At 39.5% G+C, this 15,090-nt stretch overlaps 1 protein-coding gene across 1 annotated transcript; it reads right to left on the bottom strand.

Moving 5' to 3' along the window:
• Positions 1-1,843: 1,843 nt before the first annotated feature.
• On the bottom strand, positions 1,844-12,515 carry HOXD1 (homeobox D1). Its single transcript, XM_044271241.1, has 3 exons — positions 11,932-12,515; positions 11,282-11,599; positions 1,844-1,935 (listed from the first exon to the last, which is right to left on the bottom strand). The coding sequence occupies exons 1-3, from the start codon at positions 12,494-12,496 to the stop codon at positions 1,844-1,846; spliced, it is 975 nt and encodes a 324-aa protein (XP_044127176.1). The 5' UTR covers positions 12,497-12,515.
• Positions 12,516-15,090: the final 2,575 nt, after the last annotated feature.

Consider the following 15,090-nt stretch of genomic DNA (forward strand, 5'->3'; position numbering starts at 1 on the left):
AAACAATATCTGCTACTGCCTTCTTCTGGGATTTTAGGAGCTTCAATTGATAAAGAATGTGGCTGGGTCCTTCCACCCAAGAGAATTTTGATTTGATTGTAAACCAGCAGGGATAGTATACGCCAATGTATTCCACAAGCAGTTGCGACGTCTTCAAGTTGTTGCCTTTAAGGCCATGTTTTGAAACCCATATGCGACAAATCCTATTTGCAGTTGTTAACCACCGAGAGTGGCTTACAGGACCAATTTCTAATAATGCCAGATCAGTTGGAAGTACACCTGTCCTTATGGCCTGAGTTATCCTGTAACCATAAGCCTGATCTGTAGAGAGATCTTTGACAACAGTGTCACTCAATGGAACCAAAGGCTCTGGAAAGGATATTCTGACAAATGAGGGATTGATTTCAAGTTCAGTTGCACTATCAAGCATGTTGCCAATTTTACCACTCCACTTGTTGTTAGACAAAGTTTTCCCATCCAACTGTGTGCCGCAAAGGTAGCTCATTAGTATGAAGAGCACAAACCAACCAGATGAGTTTACGATTTAGCTTTACCTCAACCCAATGCATGACTCTTCCTTCACAACCAGTGTTAACATTCGTTGAGTCACCACCAATAGCCTGCAAACTTTTATCAATGCTGTTTTTCTTTTAAAAAAACAAAAACACAAGATGGTTAGCAGTAACTTCAGCAGGTTTCTTTTTCGTTAAGTCTTTCTCTGGAGTAAAATGGCAAAGATACCTTTTACAAACAGTGTAATGCTCTTCTTTCACAAAACTTGAAAACTGATGACTTGAGTTATCTGCTTGTAACAGAACTTTAGTGGAATCTTGGCGTCCATCAAAGAAGATACATTCAATCTTGCCTATCCGGCATCGAGCATTAAATTCTTCATCAAGTGATTTCATTACTTTTTCTTGGGCCCTTTTTACTTTATTGTGATCAACCACAAGTCTCCTGTCTCCTGTCTCCTTCAGTAATTATTCCAGCATCTAAAAATGCAGCTGTTGTAATGGCGGCTGTAGCACGTAGACCGACACCATACCTAATACTTTGCAATGCAACATTGCGCAATTATAATCTATTATAATGACTTGTACTTAAAGTAGAAGGTACATCAGAATCATCACATGGTATCTGCAAAGGTTCTTCAGAATCTTCATCTTCAACATTAGTTGGCTCTTCATCTTCTTCGGAGAAAAGAACTTCATTTGGTTGTAATGACTGTAATGTTAACTCTTCCTTCCTTTTCTGCTTATATTCAGAAATTATCTTCTTGCCTCTTCTGCTTTTTAATTTGTCTTCTGTGCTCAGGTAGACCTAGTAATCCAATTTGATGCACTCCAACAGATCCAACCTTCTCTCTTTGACCATTAATAAACACTAGTTCTTTTACAGGGATCTTCATGTCCTTAGAACAAGAGCAGGAGATGTGCACTTCATGTTTACAGTCAACACCACCTGGACATGGACCCTCAAATTCTGAACATAGCTTAATCTCACACTTGCAAATGAGGATGTCAAAGAGCTTGTCTAACATTGCTATGAAAGTTTCTTTCACTTCCAGTTTGCCTCTGAGAAGTAATATGTTTTTGGCCTTTTCCCAGTTTTCTTCTATCTTCTTCAGGACTGTGACTCTTGAATTTAAAATTGGCATCACAAAACAACTATTTGCTAGCTCCCACTCTTAAAGCACTTTTGGATAAATATCCTTTGCAAGAGTGGCTGCTGGGTAATTTCTGACATTCTCTCCACTCTCTTAGCAGGAGGCCATATCTTAGAACATCACGCAGAGTTGGGAGTTCAGAAGGCAGCATTCCTCGACCAGTTCCAATGAAGTTACTTATGTGAGTGGAAGTTGCCAGTCTTGTCTTCCTTTTACTAGGCCATGGTTCCGAATTTTCAGATTGTGCAAGTGGAAGAAACTATTCGTGCCTGGAAAAAGAAAGATAAGAAAATGTTACTATTTATGATAAAAATTGATAGTATGACATTAGTAAAAATTATTAAAAAGACACTCTGCTGCAAATGAGTATTGCTAGTTTAAAAAGTATAATATAAGTATAATCTTAACCTTAGAGCAGAAGTACAGACAGAAATAATGAGAAGAAGGCACTTCTTGAAAGAAGACAGTTTGCTGCGAATTTTACATAAAACTTCAAAATATCACAAAACTAAAGTAGCTATTTACCAAGCAAAACAATGTAATTGCCATTTCTTGTAAATATTATTGTGAATTGCTAACCAAAACACAACTTTTTGACCACCCTCATTTTTTAAAAACAAAGTAAAAAAATGTGACACGCCCTACTGTAGCATGTATGTATGGACAGCAGAGAAACAGTAACTCCTATCACACTACCTAACAACCTGCACTGGAACCTATCAGCTACACTATATCACTATCTAACTTACACTGACTATCTCCTACTTACTATCTGTATTATATCCTTAACAACATAAAATATAACTTTTTCTAGATATGCCATAAAATTATCAATAACAATACTTATTGAAACCAGCGGTGAGGCGGCGGTATGTAGGGGATATTTCCCCACACCACAACACATCAGGACCACTGTACTATTGTGCCCACCCCTTATCTGGGATGAGACGCTGTAATCTACCATTCTCTTCACTAGGTTAAGTCCCCTGATGAGTCCCAAAGCAGAGATGAAACGTGGCATTTAGGGATATAGTGAGGATAAGCATAGGGAATAGGTTCCAAGTGAGGGACAGGATCCGTATGGGGTCGCCCCTATCGGGGCGGGTGCTCTATGTCTGTCAGGCAGACAATGAAATAGCCCCCCACCCTGCTTAACGAGGGCATTAGCACTAGGGCGGCATAAGTGATTATTTGTGCTGTTTACCTACAGAGCACCAGTCAACAATATCCTTGGCCACTGTATATTAGGATATACTCCAATCACACACCGGCTGCTAGTCCATGATCCACACGTCTGAAGGTGGTAAGATTGAACCTTACTATTACTTTGATCAGACAGCATTTGGGTGTGTAGATAGAGATTCAGTCTTTTGTTGATTTACTCACTGTTTGTGTTGTTTGTTATTAATAATTTTATGGTATATCTAGTAAAAGTTATATTTTATGTTGTTAAGGATACCCGGTCCTCAGAGTACATTGGTGGTTTATTTGTGAGTGTGACCCTTACCTCGGCACCCTTGACCATAGTGCACTGAGGTCTTTGTCATTTTTTATTATATATATGAGCTAACTATCTAATGTAATTCGATAAGGAATAGGATCCAGATGAAAGCACAGTGCACAGCAATGTCTCTGCTGTCTCTCTCAGAACTGCAAAAAAATGCAGAAAATGGCTGCTGGGAAGTTTTTTATATAGTAAAGGGGTAAGCAACTTTCCTATTGGTTGCTAGGGATGTTGCTAAGCTATGACAAAGATATTGCAGCCTTCTCATTGGCCCCCCTGCAAAAAAGGGAGGTTAGTGATGAGAAAAAAAATCTAGAATATTCTCAATTACGAATGTATAGCGCTGAATTCTACATCTTCACGAATTCTCGAAGTGACGATATTAGCGAAAAAAATTCACTATTAGAATATTTTCGATCAACACTATTGACGACAAGGGATTGGGCAATGTTGAAAGTCAGCATGCCATATCTTATTTCTTCCTAACATCTACGAAGCAAATGTTGGCTAAATATCTAATACACATTAGATGGTCAGTCGGTCCCACCAATATCTGTGAGTTCAGCTTGCTTTGGTCTTATGGCCACCTAAAGACTTCAAAAACGAGAGCCACAGACATGCTTAGCCATAAGTGGATAGAATTGACAGATGATCCCCATTTCCTTATAGTGGTGAGAACAGCAAATAAAAATCTTAACCCAAAGTTAAAGGCAGCAGAAGAAATGTTATGTTTTCCCATGGTCCCAAGTCAAAATTCAGACTCCGAACCAACCGAATGTTGTGGCAATACCTGTCAATGAGTTGTTCACACAAGAACGACCATCAGCTTCCCTGAGTTAAGCTCGGTTAACAGCTGCGGTTTGGTCTCCGGCGGAGAAACAGACTGCTGGAGTTTATCGTATCCCACACGGCCGGATACCACCGCGCACCGCCACTTTAATAGGATCTGGCCGCTTACTGGCATGTGTGCCGGCTGTCAGCCGGACAAAAAAATTCTGCATGTAGCATTAAATTGTCCGGCAGAGGGCTGGCATCTAAACCGGATACAGTGAATTCCGGCAGTCTGTTCTCCCCAATGGAACAGACTGCCGGAATTAAGGACACAGATGTGAACCCAGCCTTAAGCAGTTCTATAAGCAGCAATGGTACATAATTCCTGCGAAATAATTGACAATGTGAATGACGGCTATAGTTTTGAAACCTCTTCTTCTCTGATATATTATTAGATACATAGATAGATAGACAGATAGAAGATAGATAGATAGATAGATAGATAGATAGATAGATAGACAGGTAGAAGATATATAGATAGATAGATAGATAGATAGATAGACAGATAGATATGAATTTTCACATTAAATAAACTACCAATTTACACTTCATAATGGCTGGAGTGTTGTGGATTCTTCTTACCTTAGTGACACTTCCATCAGAACTGGGTATTTGATTACCCAATATTCATTTCGGCAGTGCTATGCCATTGAAAATTTAGTACAAAATGTGGTCCTTTTGTAGCAGCCAGCTCAGAGAGCTAAAACTACTATAAATACAGCATATAGTTAATCCATTGTCAGCTTACTGAGGCTTTGAGGGGGTGACTTTATCTGCTAGTATAATTGTAGATGTAGAAATGGGATGGCCCTGGCAGCATTTCCCCCTCTATTGTTCTCTTGATAGGACTAGATAAAGGTACCCACAGAAGAGCATTGCTCTTATCAGTGTAATGATTGATACTCTAGTTGAGTCGCTCATCTCCCTCCCTCTCTGGTGGCAATGATGGTCTAAAGGCGAGTTTACACCGCATGATGTTACAGCAGATTGTCGGGAAGGAAGCGATCTCCTCCACAGTATGAGGATGAGGGATCGCTATTGCAATTTCTCATCCCCATATACAGAATCATTGTTTCTGAGCAGCAGATCACTGTTTAGATAGCACGATGAAATGATAGGATCTGGTGATCGCCGGCACATTTAGATGGCCAGATTGTCGGGAAAAAAAAGTTCACAGGAATGGTCGTAGACGATAATCTGCCCAAAAATCAGGCCTTGTAAATCCATCTTAACTTGGAAAGTGAAGCGAGGCTGTTTACTGTGCTAAAACTCCAAACAAAGAGGAAGTTAAAGAGTCAGGACAGGAAGGTAGAATACATGGAGCGACTGCAAACATTATATCCAGAAAATCACGCACCCATTGTTTTGTGGGGGAAAAAAATTGAATATTCATCTACAGGTTGTTAATATGTGATAAAATATTTTAATGGTAGTATCATTTTAAGGCCCATTCCATGATGGGGTGCACAGAGCATTATTGGGAAGGAACCAAACATTTCCTCTTTATAGGGAGGAGCAGTCCAAGTAATTGTATCTGGGCAGCCGATCTCTGTTTACACAGGACAATCTGCTGCCCTGAAACAATAATTCTGGGTCCCACAAGGAGCATCTGATTATTCAGCAGGTGGTCAGTGGCACATTTATACAGGGCATATATCAGGACTGAGCATTCATAGGAATGGTCCTTTCTAATAATCTGCCTGTGTAAAGTGCCCTAGAAATAAGATAGATAGATAGATAGATAGATAGATAGATAGATAGATAGATAGATAGATAATAGAAAGATAGATAGATAGATAGATAGATAGATAATAGAAAGATAGATAGATAGATACATACATACATACATACATACATAGATTAGATAGGAGATAGATAGATAGATAGATAGATAGATACATACATACATACATACATACATACATAGATTAGATAGGAGATAGATAGATAGATAGATAGATAGATAGATAGATAGATAGATAGATAGATAGATAGGAGATAGATACATACATAGATTAGATATTTGATTTCCCTATATATTATAATAAAGGGTGGATAGATAATTTTTCTCTATATAGAATTATAATTAATGAATATTTTAGATAGGTAGATAGATAATGATTTTTATGTATGGTATAGTAAATATAATATACTAATTGCCATATAAGGTATAATCAATATGATATTAATAAATGGATAGCTGATTATTTATATATGTATAAATAAATAATAAATATAATATTTATAGTTGATAATGATTTGCAAAAATAAAGTATCACACGACTTAATCGCTATAGTCTGAGCCTTATAATTACAACGGTGACCAAAATAAACAGAACTATTCACATGGTGTAGGTGACCGACATTAGGACTTAACATTTAATGTATAAATTGCTAAAAATATGAGCCCAAATTTTAAAGTATCAGATACGGTAACAAGATTCAGCCTTCCCACACAGAATGTAACCTACAGTCAGCCAGGTATACAGGGGAGAATGCTGACTGTGACAAGCATACCACAATATAGGATATGTCACGAGGATACAACTAGAGCGCACCGGGGCATATTAGATGGAAAAGAGGTATCAGAGAGACAAGGTACTGGGTCTATGGCCCTATATCTCCCTCCAAAAACAGCCTCCAACCCCTCTCACTCACAGTCCCTATCTTCCCTACTCCAGACAGGACAGTGATTGCCCAGCTTCATCAAGATTTATAAGGAAAGGGAAAGGAGGAAAATATAAACAGCTGTAACAGAAACGTCCCAACGCGTTTTCTTGGCTTGCGCCAAATCATCAGGGGACGAGCAGCTGCCACATGCGGAAGGCCATGTTATGGACTGCCATATGCAGGACCTATTCTGAAGTTCTACGGCTGACCTACACTTTAGAACTTATTGGACAGTTAAGTAGTTTTGTTTAGGTGATTGATCACCGCTTTACATTGATCATAATATCATTGATTTCAACCTTGTAACATCACTTGGTATATTGGTCCCCTGATGATTTGGCGCAAGCCAAGGAAACGCGTCGGGAAGTTTCTGTTACAGCTGTTTATATTTTCCTCCTTTCCCTTTCCTTATAAATCTTGATGAAGCTGGGCAATCACTGTCCTGTCTGGAGTAGGGAAGATAGGGACTGTGAGTGAGAGGGGTTGGAGGCTGTTTTTGGAGGGAGATATAGGGCCATAGACGCAGTACCTTGTCTCTCTGATACCTCTTTTCCATCTAATATACCCCGGTGCTCTCTAGTTGTATCCTCGTGACATATCCTATATTGTGGTATGTTTGTCAGTCGGCATTCTCCCATGTATAGAAAGAACCAATCAGTGGTGAAGGGAAGGAGAGTTCCCGAAACGCGTCTGGGCTGGATCGCACACCTGACGAGAAGCACCTCCGCAACAACAAGCATGGCCATGCTGAATAACTAAAAAACAAAGCCTTAACGACCATAACCAATATTAAGAATCGAGACAGATACTCTCTTTTCCTATTGCGTTGGATGAAAGTCACGTGATCCAGGTAAATCCGAAACATCGTTCCAACTCCCGCGAGATCTCGGGTAAGTTGGCTCGAGGAGTACGTAGCGAGACGCCGGCTTTGTCCCGCGCCGCCCGACCCTCGCCTAACTAAACAGAGGCACGCAAGAATAAAAAGGAAGGTAAGAGGAACTTACTTATTTAAGCCTGCAAATTATTGGCATAAGACTGAAAAAAAAACGCAATACACGATTTGCCATAATATCTATTAACAGTCCTCCTATAGCAGTGTTGGCGAACCTATGGCACGGGTGCCAGAGGCGGCACTCGGAGCCCTCTCTGTGGGCACCCGCACCCTGGAAAAAGTCTATGGCACACTAATATGACTTAGATTTTTCCTGCCCTTCATCCGCCCATTGCGCACTATGAACAGCACAGGCAGCGCACTAAATGCAGGCAGGCTATTATAGCTAAATGATAGAGTACATGGAAGATATACTATGTTTGACTGTAGAATTCAGATTAAATTACCGTGTTGGCACTTTGCGATAAATAAGTGGGCTTTGGGTTGAAGTTTGGGCATTCAGTCTCTAAAAGGTTCACCATCACTGTCCTATAGAGACATAAGGAACCTAATTATATATGCAACACCATAAGGAGTGAAAACCTACTATCCGAGGTGGCTTGTAAACCAGAGACCAGATTGGACATTCCTATATATATATAATCTGATTACAAACAACCATAAAGTACTCTTACCATTCTGCTGTAGTACAGAACTCCTCAGCAAACTTTTTGTTGGATACAACGGACTATTCCTACCTGCGATTTTTTGATTTTTTCATTTAAAATTTTATGTGAATTGTATTTACATTTTATGTGAATTATATTTTATATAAGTATCTGATTTTATGAAGTTTAATTAAACTGTTTTACCACTAAGACCAAATGTAGAGTGCTCACCCATTGCTTTGGTTCTTTCTATAATATTCACAATTAGAGGGTGGGTGTCCCTCCATTTTGGGTTTTGCAGCACCTTATCCATAATTCGCCCAGAGTGAGCCACCGTTCTCAAGTTGTAATTCTCCCATGTATACCTGGCTGACTGTAGGTTACATCCTGTGTGGGAAGGCTGAATCTTGTTACCTTATCTGATACTTTCAAATTTGGGCTCATATGTTTAGCAATTTATACATTAAATGTTAAGTTTTAATGTCGGTCACCTACACCATGTGAATTGTTTTGATAATGATTTGCACATATATAGTAAATATAATATCGATAGATAGATAATGGATAGATAGATAAATAGATAGATAATGGATAATAGATAGATAGATAGATAGATAGATAGATAGATAGATAGATTTGATTTCCCTATATATTATAATAAAGGATGGATAAATAAATATTTAAATATTGAATATTTTACATAGATAATCATTTCTATATATTGGTATATGATATAGATAATTATGTCCATATGTGGTATAATCAATATGATATTGATAAATAGATAGCTAATGAGTTGTATATGTAGATAAATAAATAAATAATAAATATAATAGTGATAGATAGTTCATAGGTAATGATTTGCACATATATAGTAAATATAGTATTGATATATAGATAGATAGATATGGGATAGATAGATAGATATACAGATAGATAGATAGATAGATAGATAGATTGATAGATTTGATTTCCCTATATATTATAATAAAGGATGGATGGATAGATTTCCATATAAAGTATAATATTGATAGATGAGATAGATGACATATGTAATAGCTCTCTGTGCACTGTCCATATGTACTGATCCGATACTGGAAACGCTTGCGCTGTTCACACTTGTGTCGGCGGTGCGGTCTTCCTCCTGCGACCTCTGTGTGACCTGGCGTCCTGCAGGGACTGTGGGTGGGGACATGCCATCCTGTTGTCACACAGTGTCAGAGATAGGGGCTACAGAAATAAACATTTAAATGGCAGCGTGTACACTGAAACTTCCTTTGCCAAATACACTTTTGTCTCTTGACACATTTGATCTCCACAAAGGACACCTGAGATGACAATCACCAGTAGACGGCCTCTTTTCTCTGACACAGGTCACTCTGAAGTTTCCCAAAACCTGTGTCCTCTGCTGCTCCCTGGGTCCCGGGGAAGACGTCTTGTTTCCTAAATGTGTCTCCTTTTGGAGGGAGAGGATTTTGATGCTTATCAAAGAGAGAGACATTGCAATATCAAAGGCCACCAAGGGGAACCTGGGGTCATGACTGAGGTGAGCAGCTTTGATGTCACAAATGCTGGGGTTGCAGTCAGCAGGTCATTTACATGAGATTGCTGAAGGCAGATGGTGGGAAATAAAGACAATAAACCAGAGAGATCACTATTCTATCTGTAGAATATGTCGCAGACCCAACCCATACTGTACAGCACTGTGCATACTATCGATCTATGCAGCTAGGAGCAAGTGTCGGACTATCAGACTGGAGATTTGGGTACTGGACTATGAGAAGTTCTCTTTATTTCTATATCATACAAACTATATATATATATATATATATATATATATATATATATAAAGATAGATAGAATTGAGATAAATAGATATATATATAGATAGAAAGATAGATAAATATAGATAGATATAGATAGATAGATAGATAGTATACACATGCTATATCATGCACTGTATGGATCACACAATAAAATAGATATTTGTGATAGATATATAGAAAGAGATAATAGATATTAGATAGATAGATAGATAGATAGATAGATAGATAATAGATAGAATACACATGCTATATAGTATATCTATCTATCTATATATATATATATATATATATATATATATATACATACTTGCACAGTGACACCTCCAGTGACCCCCTGAACTTGTTGACACTGTGTTTTTGATTTGCTCAGGCTTTTGTCTTTCTCACTTTGAATGTGAGGATTTGTAATTCTCCCGGTCGGATCCTCCTTTGAAGTGGATCAGACTTTTTTATATGCATCAGGATGAAGCCAAAAGAACAACCAACCTTACACATACACTTGTTTTTTTTTGGGATTTCAAAGTAGACCCTGTCCATGTTCCCAGGCTCCACTCCCAGTGACTTCTTTTATCTCCTCCCCGATCACACAGGGACACCACTCGCTTTTCACCCCTAAAATATCCCAAAAACCATAAACCATATATTCTTATGATTGCACTGATCACATCACTTCACAAGAGCCAGAAGATTCATTGTTTTGTTTTTATAATTATTACAACTTTATTTTGTATTAAAATATATATCTATATACAACAAATACACTCTTATAAATTCAGCACTATGGCCAAATAATAACTGAAACCCCCAAGAGTCCCCCTCCCATGTTTCATGAAAATTGCATATAGTCATTCAGGCACAGGGAAAAGCCATCTCACATGTAATTAGTGCAAATTTAAATAGGAAAGTAGTAAAGAAGGTAGTTGTATAAATAGTCGTTCTTTGGTCATAGGCTGCATAGAGGTCAGTAGATTGGGATAATACAGGGATGCATACTTGGCATGACCCCCCCAATAGTACACTCAGTAAGTAAGGCTCGCCAGCAATAATTATCGTTCTGTGGCATGCGATATGATCTGTATATACGGTAGTACACACTGTACCGAGCATAGTATAACATGAAGCAGTCACCATTATTATATATATGTACAAGTGTTTGCATAAGTCACTGCATAGTGCAAAGTGTCCACCGAATAGTCCTGATTTCAACCACCAGTTGTAGAAGGTTCCTCTAGGATGAGAGCTCACTGGAAGGCGAATGTGGTTCTGTCTTATGTGGGGACTTCTGCTTAAGATCTACACAGGCATTAGAAGAAGGCCCTGAAGATGGGGGACTTGGCAGAACCCCTTCTCTTTCCCTTTTCTTCTGTTTCATTCTTCTGTTCTGGAACCAGATCTTGACCTGAGTGTCGTTCAGCTGGAGAGAGGTTGCGATTTCTATGCGCCTGGCTCTGGTCAGATACTTGTTAAAGTGGAATTCCTTTTCCAGTTCTGTTAGCTGTTTGGTTGTGAAATTTGTCCTCATTGTGCTGGGAGAACTGGTGGCTCCCCAATCTGAAGGGATTGCTGCAAACCCAATGACACAAATGGTTACAATTTGCTCACTTGCTTAAATTTTACAGAAATAAGGAAACAAATATTTTATCTTGTTATTAGTCTGAAGATAATACTGTACACATCATTGTCACATACTGTATACTCCCTTGTGTAGTATTATTCATGATTAGATAGATCGATAATAAATATATAAGATTAGATAGATAGATAGATAAATAGATATATTGATAGATAATGGAGAGACATCAGATAGATAGCTAGATATATAGATAGTGAATAAATCAATAAGATTACATAGATAGATAATTAATAGGGATAGATAGATAGATAGATAGACTTACCTTTCTTTGGAGCATTCCGTTTAACTTTCATCCAGTCAAAAGTGTTGGTCTGGGTCTCAGATACTGGTGAGTTCGGTTTGGGATAAGAACCAGGAGAAGGAGAGAAGTTCTGAAAGTTTCCCGAGTATATGTTTAGGTGTTCCTTACGTGGAGCCAAGTGATTGTCTTCCCCAATAGTTTTGTAGGACAGCTGCCCATTGAGAAATAAAGGTCCATTTCCTGGAAAGACAGAGCTGGTGTACTGGATGTGACTTCCTGTGTCATCCATGGGATGGGTAGATCCATAGGAGTAGTCATACTCAGAGCTGGCAGGTAGGTAGTTATAATCTGCAGGTGCAGCTGTTTCATAGGTAACATCTAGGCTGCACGGGGCATAAAGTGCTGGAGCCTGGTGTGGAGGCTGATGGGTGGGTGTCGGATGGACACCAAGTGGTAAGTTCCCCATGTACTGATTGTCAGAGCCAGGTCCAGGGTAGGACTGTAGAGGAGCATTTCTCTGCTCACTGCGGCAGAATTTAGGAGAGAAAGCCAAAACATCCCCAGTATAATCCAAGTACGTATTCATGGCAAAGTCCTTTATGGGTCAGTTGTAAGTCCTTAGGTGGTGACCTCACTGAGCACTTGGAGCTTCACCTGATACTATCTTCTGGACTTGTCTCATTGCTGAGGAAGTAAATATTGCTCTGTGTGGAGAGGTGGTCGCAAGCTGCTTGTCCTCCAATCAGAAGCCTAGAATGCCTGAGGTCCAGGTGGAGCTCACAGCTGGGGGTCCAGTGGCTGGACTTTTAAACTTTCCAAACCAAAGAGCTCAAGTGACCAGACGTCTATGGCTGGCAACTCATCCAAGAGCCCCTTTTTTCATCAGATCTGTAGAGACCCTTCAAGTCTAGTGATGCCTTCTCTTCCCCATATCATTTCTCCCACCTCAGATCCACAGCTCCCTTCGGCAGGTCCCTTCCAGCATACTCAGATCTTCCAGCCCTATAGAAGGTCACCTCCCTGACAGCACCTCTGCTTGAGATGAAGAGCGCTGGTAAGACTGGAGTTCTGGAGGATTTCTCTGCAGATCAATATCTTAAAAAAACTCTTATGAAACGTATTTGACGGTCGATCTTACACTTTACATTATTAATTATATTTCATTACTTGCAGACATAAGCCTTTGTAACAAGTCCCAGGCATCAGCAAGTCCTCAGAAGATGCTTCTTCACTCACTGTGGATAAAGTGCAATGTATGCTCCTGCTTTCAAGGAACCAAATTTAATAGTATAATGTTGATGATGAGGATGATGATGATGACTGTGGCGGTTAAATGCTTTGCTCCCATCTCCCTTCTTTAGCAGTGACTGCTGCTAATGGATGTGGTGTAGGGTTCAAGATGCTAATGGCTCCTCTGCTGTCCCCTGATAATACTAAGTCTCCCTGTAAGGTAGAATATATTGGGTTGTTGTGGGAGGAGGACACTGGAGAGCAGTCAGGGATCTCTGGATCTTAGGCTTTATAGAGGACAATAAAACAATGTGATTACAATGCACTGGAGAGGAGAACTTCCCTGATGTCATTATACTCTGTGCCTGACCCTGCACTAAATCACACATCTGCTGGATGATGCATCTGCCCTGTACTTACATCACACCACTGGAGAATATTAAAGCTGTATGTATATCTGTACCTGGAGTTTCTCCTATATTAGTCCTTGTGGAGGTGGCCTGGGGCTAGGCAGGCATGGTTTAGGATTGTATGGCACCTCCACTGACAAGTTGTGCTGTGCATCCACCACTCTGTGAGTGGAAAAGTGTGCCAGTGTCTGTCCGAGAAAATGGTGTCTTGTGTCTGTTGATTTGCTCATGTAGAGCCAGGGTATGAGGTATGTATGTGCAAAGAGATCCTTGTACAATGTATCTGTGATCTGTGTGTGTATTTGTAGTAATAAACATGTCTGTGTGTGTGATCTGGTTGTGATGTGTGTGGGTGTATAGATATGTATGTATTGTATATGTGTATGTATTTATACATATAGGGCCAGATTTATCATGACTGACAGCTCACTCCACTTTAACATATGGCTAAAGTCAGTTCTAGCCAAGTCAGATTTATGATCGGCCCTTTAAGACTGTAATAAATGTGGTTTGACGGTAGCAGTTTATCCGTCAGTAAGCAGCTTTACAAAAGTCACACGTTTTTATGAAAAAGTCGCACGTTTTTATGAAAAAGTCGCATGTTCTATTAAAAAGTCTCATAAGATAAGCATGGTCCTCACTGGAGTGAAATTGCAACTTTTTTGCGACTTTTTAAATAGTTCCAATAGTAAATCTGTCTAGAGATTCATTTACATAAGAAAACACGCCCACTTTCAGAAAACTGGCGGGCATAGTGCAGAGCAGAAAAAGGTCGCAAATTTTTGCGCAGTTTAAGCGATTGCGCAAAAATTTGAGACTTTTTCACTCCATTATTCTGACTTGAGCTAATGATAAATCTGGCCCATAGTGTATGTAAGTCTATAGGTGTGTATCTACTTAAGAATATAGGGGGTCATTTATTATTAGATATACGTCAATTTGTGGCGTATATCTGTCACAGATCTGGTCGCAATGGGGATTTGCGGCCGAATCTGAGACTTTTGCCAGCTCACGACAGGTCTAAAAAAAAGGGGGCATGATGGGGGCTGGACAGCCGGCCCATCTCATTTATCATTTTCTACACCTGTTTTAGATCTAAATCTGTGTCAGCGAGGGAGCTGGTGAAGATTTAAGCCAGCAGTTGATGCGCCTAAGCTGTCTTACATTTAGAAATGGCGCTGGATGCGCCAAAGTTATGTAGAGGCCCACGCCTCTAGATAACTAGGTGCGTCATGCGCCAGTACAAGGGGTATTAAGACCGGCATCTAAAATGTGTGCGGGCACATATGAACATGGGACCAACACAGATGCCTTCAGCTGCCAAGCGCACATGGAACAGGTCAGACAGTGTCCTGGGACAAATCTGCTGACAGATGGGGTTTAACAATGATCAGAGCCTGAGAATAGGAGACAATTGATTACTGATAACCCAAAACAACCCTTGTTGCACACAGTGGATAACGCAAACATTTAATATCTTACATTAAAAAGGTTGTACAGGAATCAAAAAACTTGACTGTGTGTTTCGAGAAACAGTGCC

The sequence above is a fragment of the Bufo gargarizans genome, chromosome 11, assembly GCF_014858855.1.
Source record: "Bufo gargarizans isolate SCDJY-AF-19 chromosome 11, ASM1485885v1, whole genome shotgun sequence".
In the NCBI taxonomy this organism is placed as follows: Eukaryota; Metazoa; Chordata; class Amphibia; order Anura; family Bufonidae; genus Bufo; species Bufo gargarizans.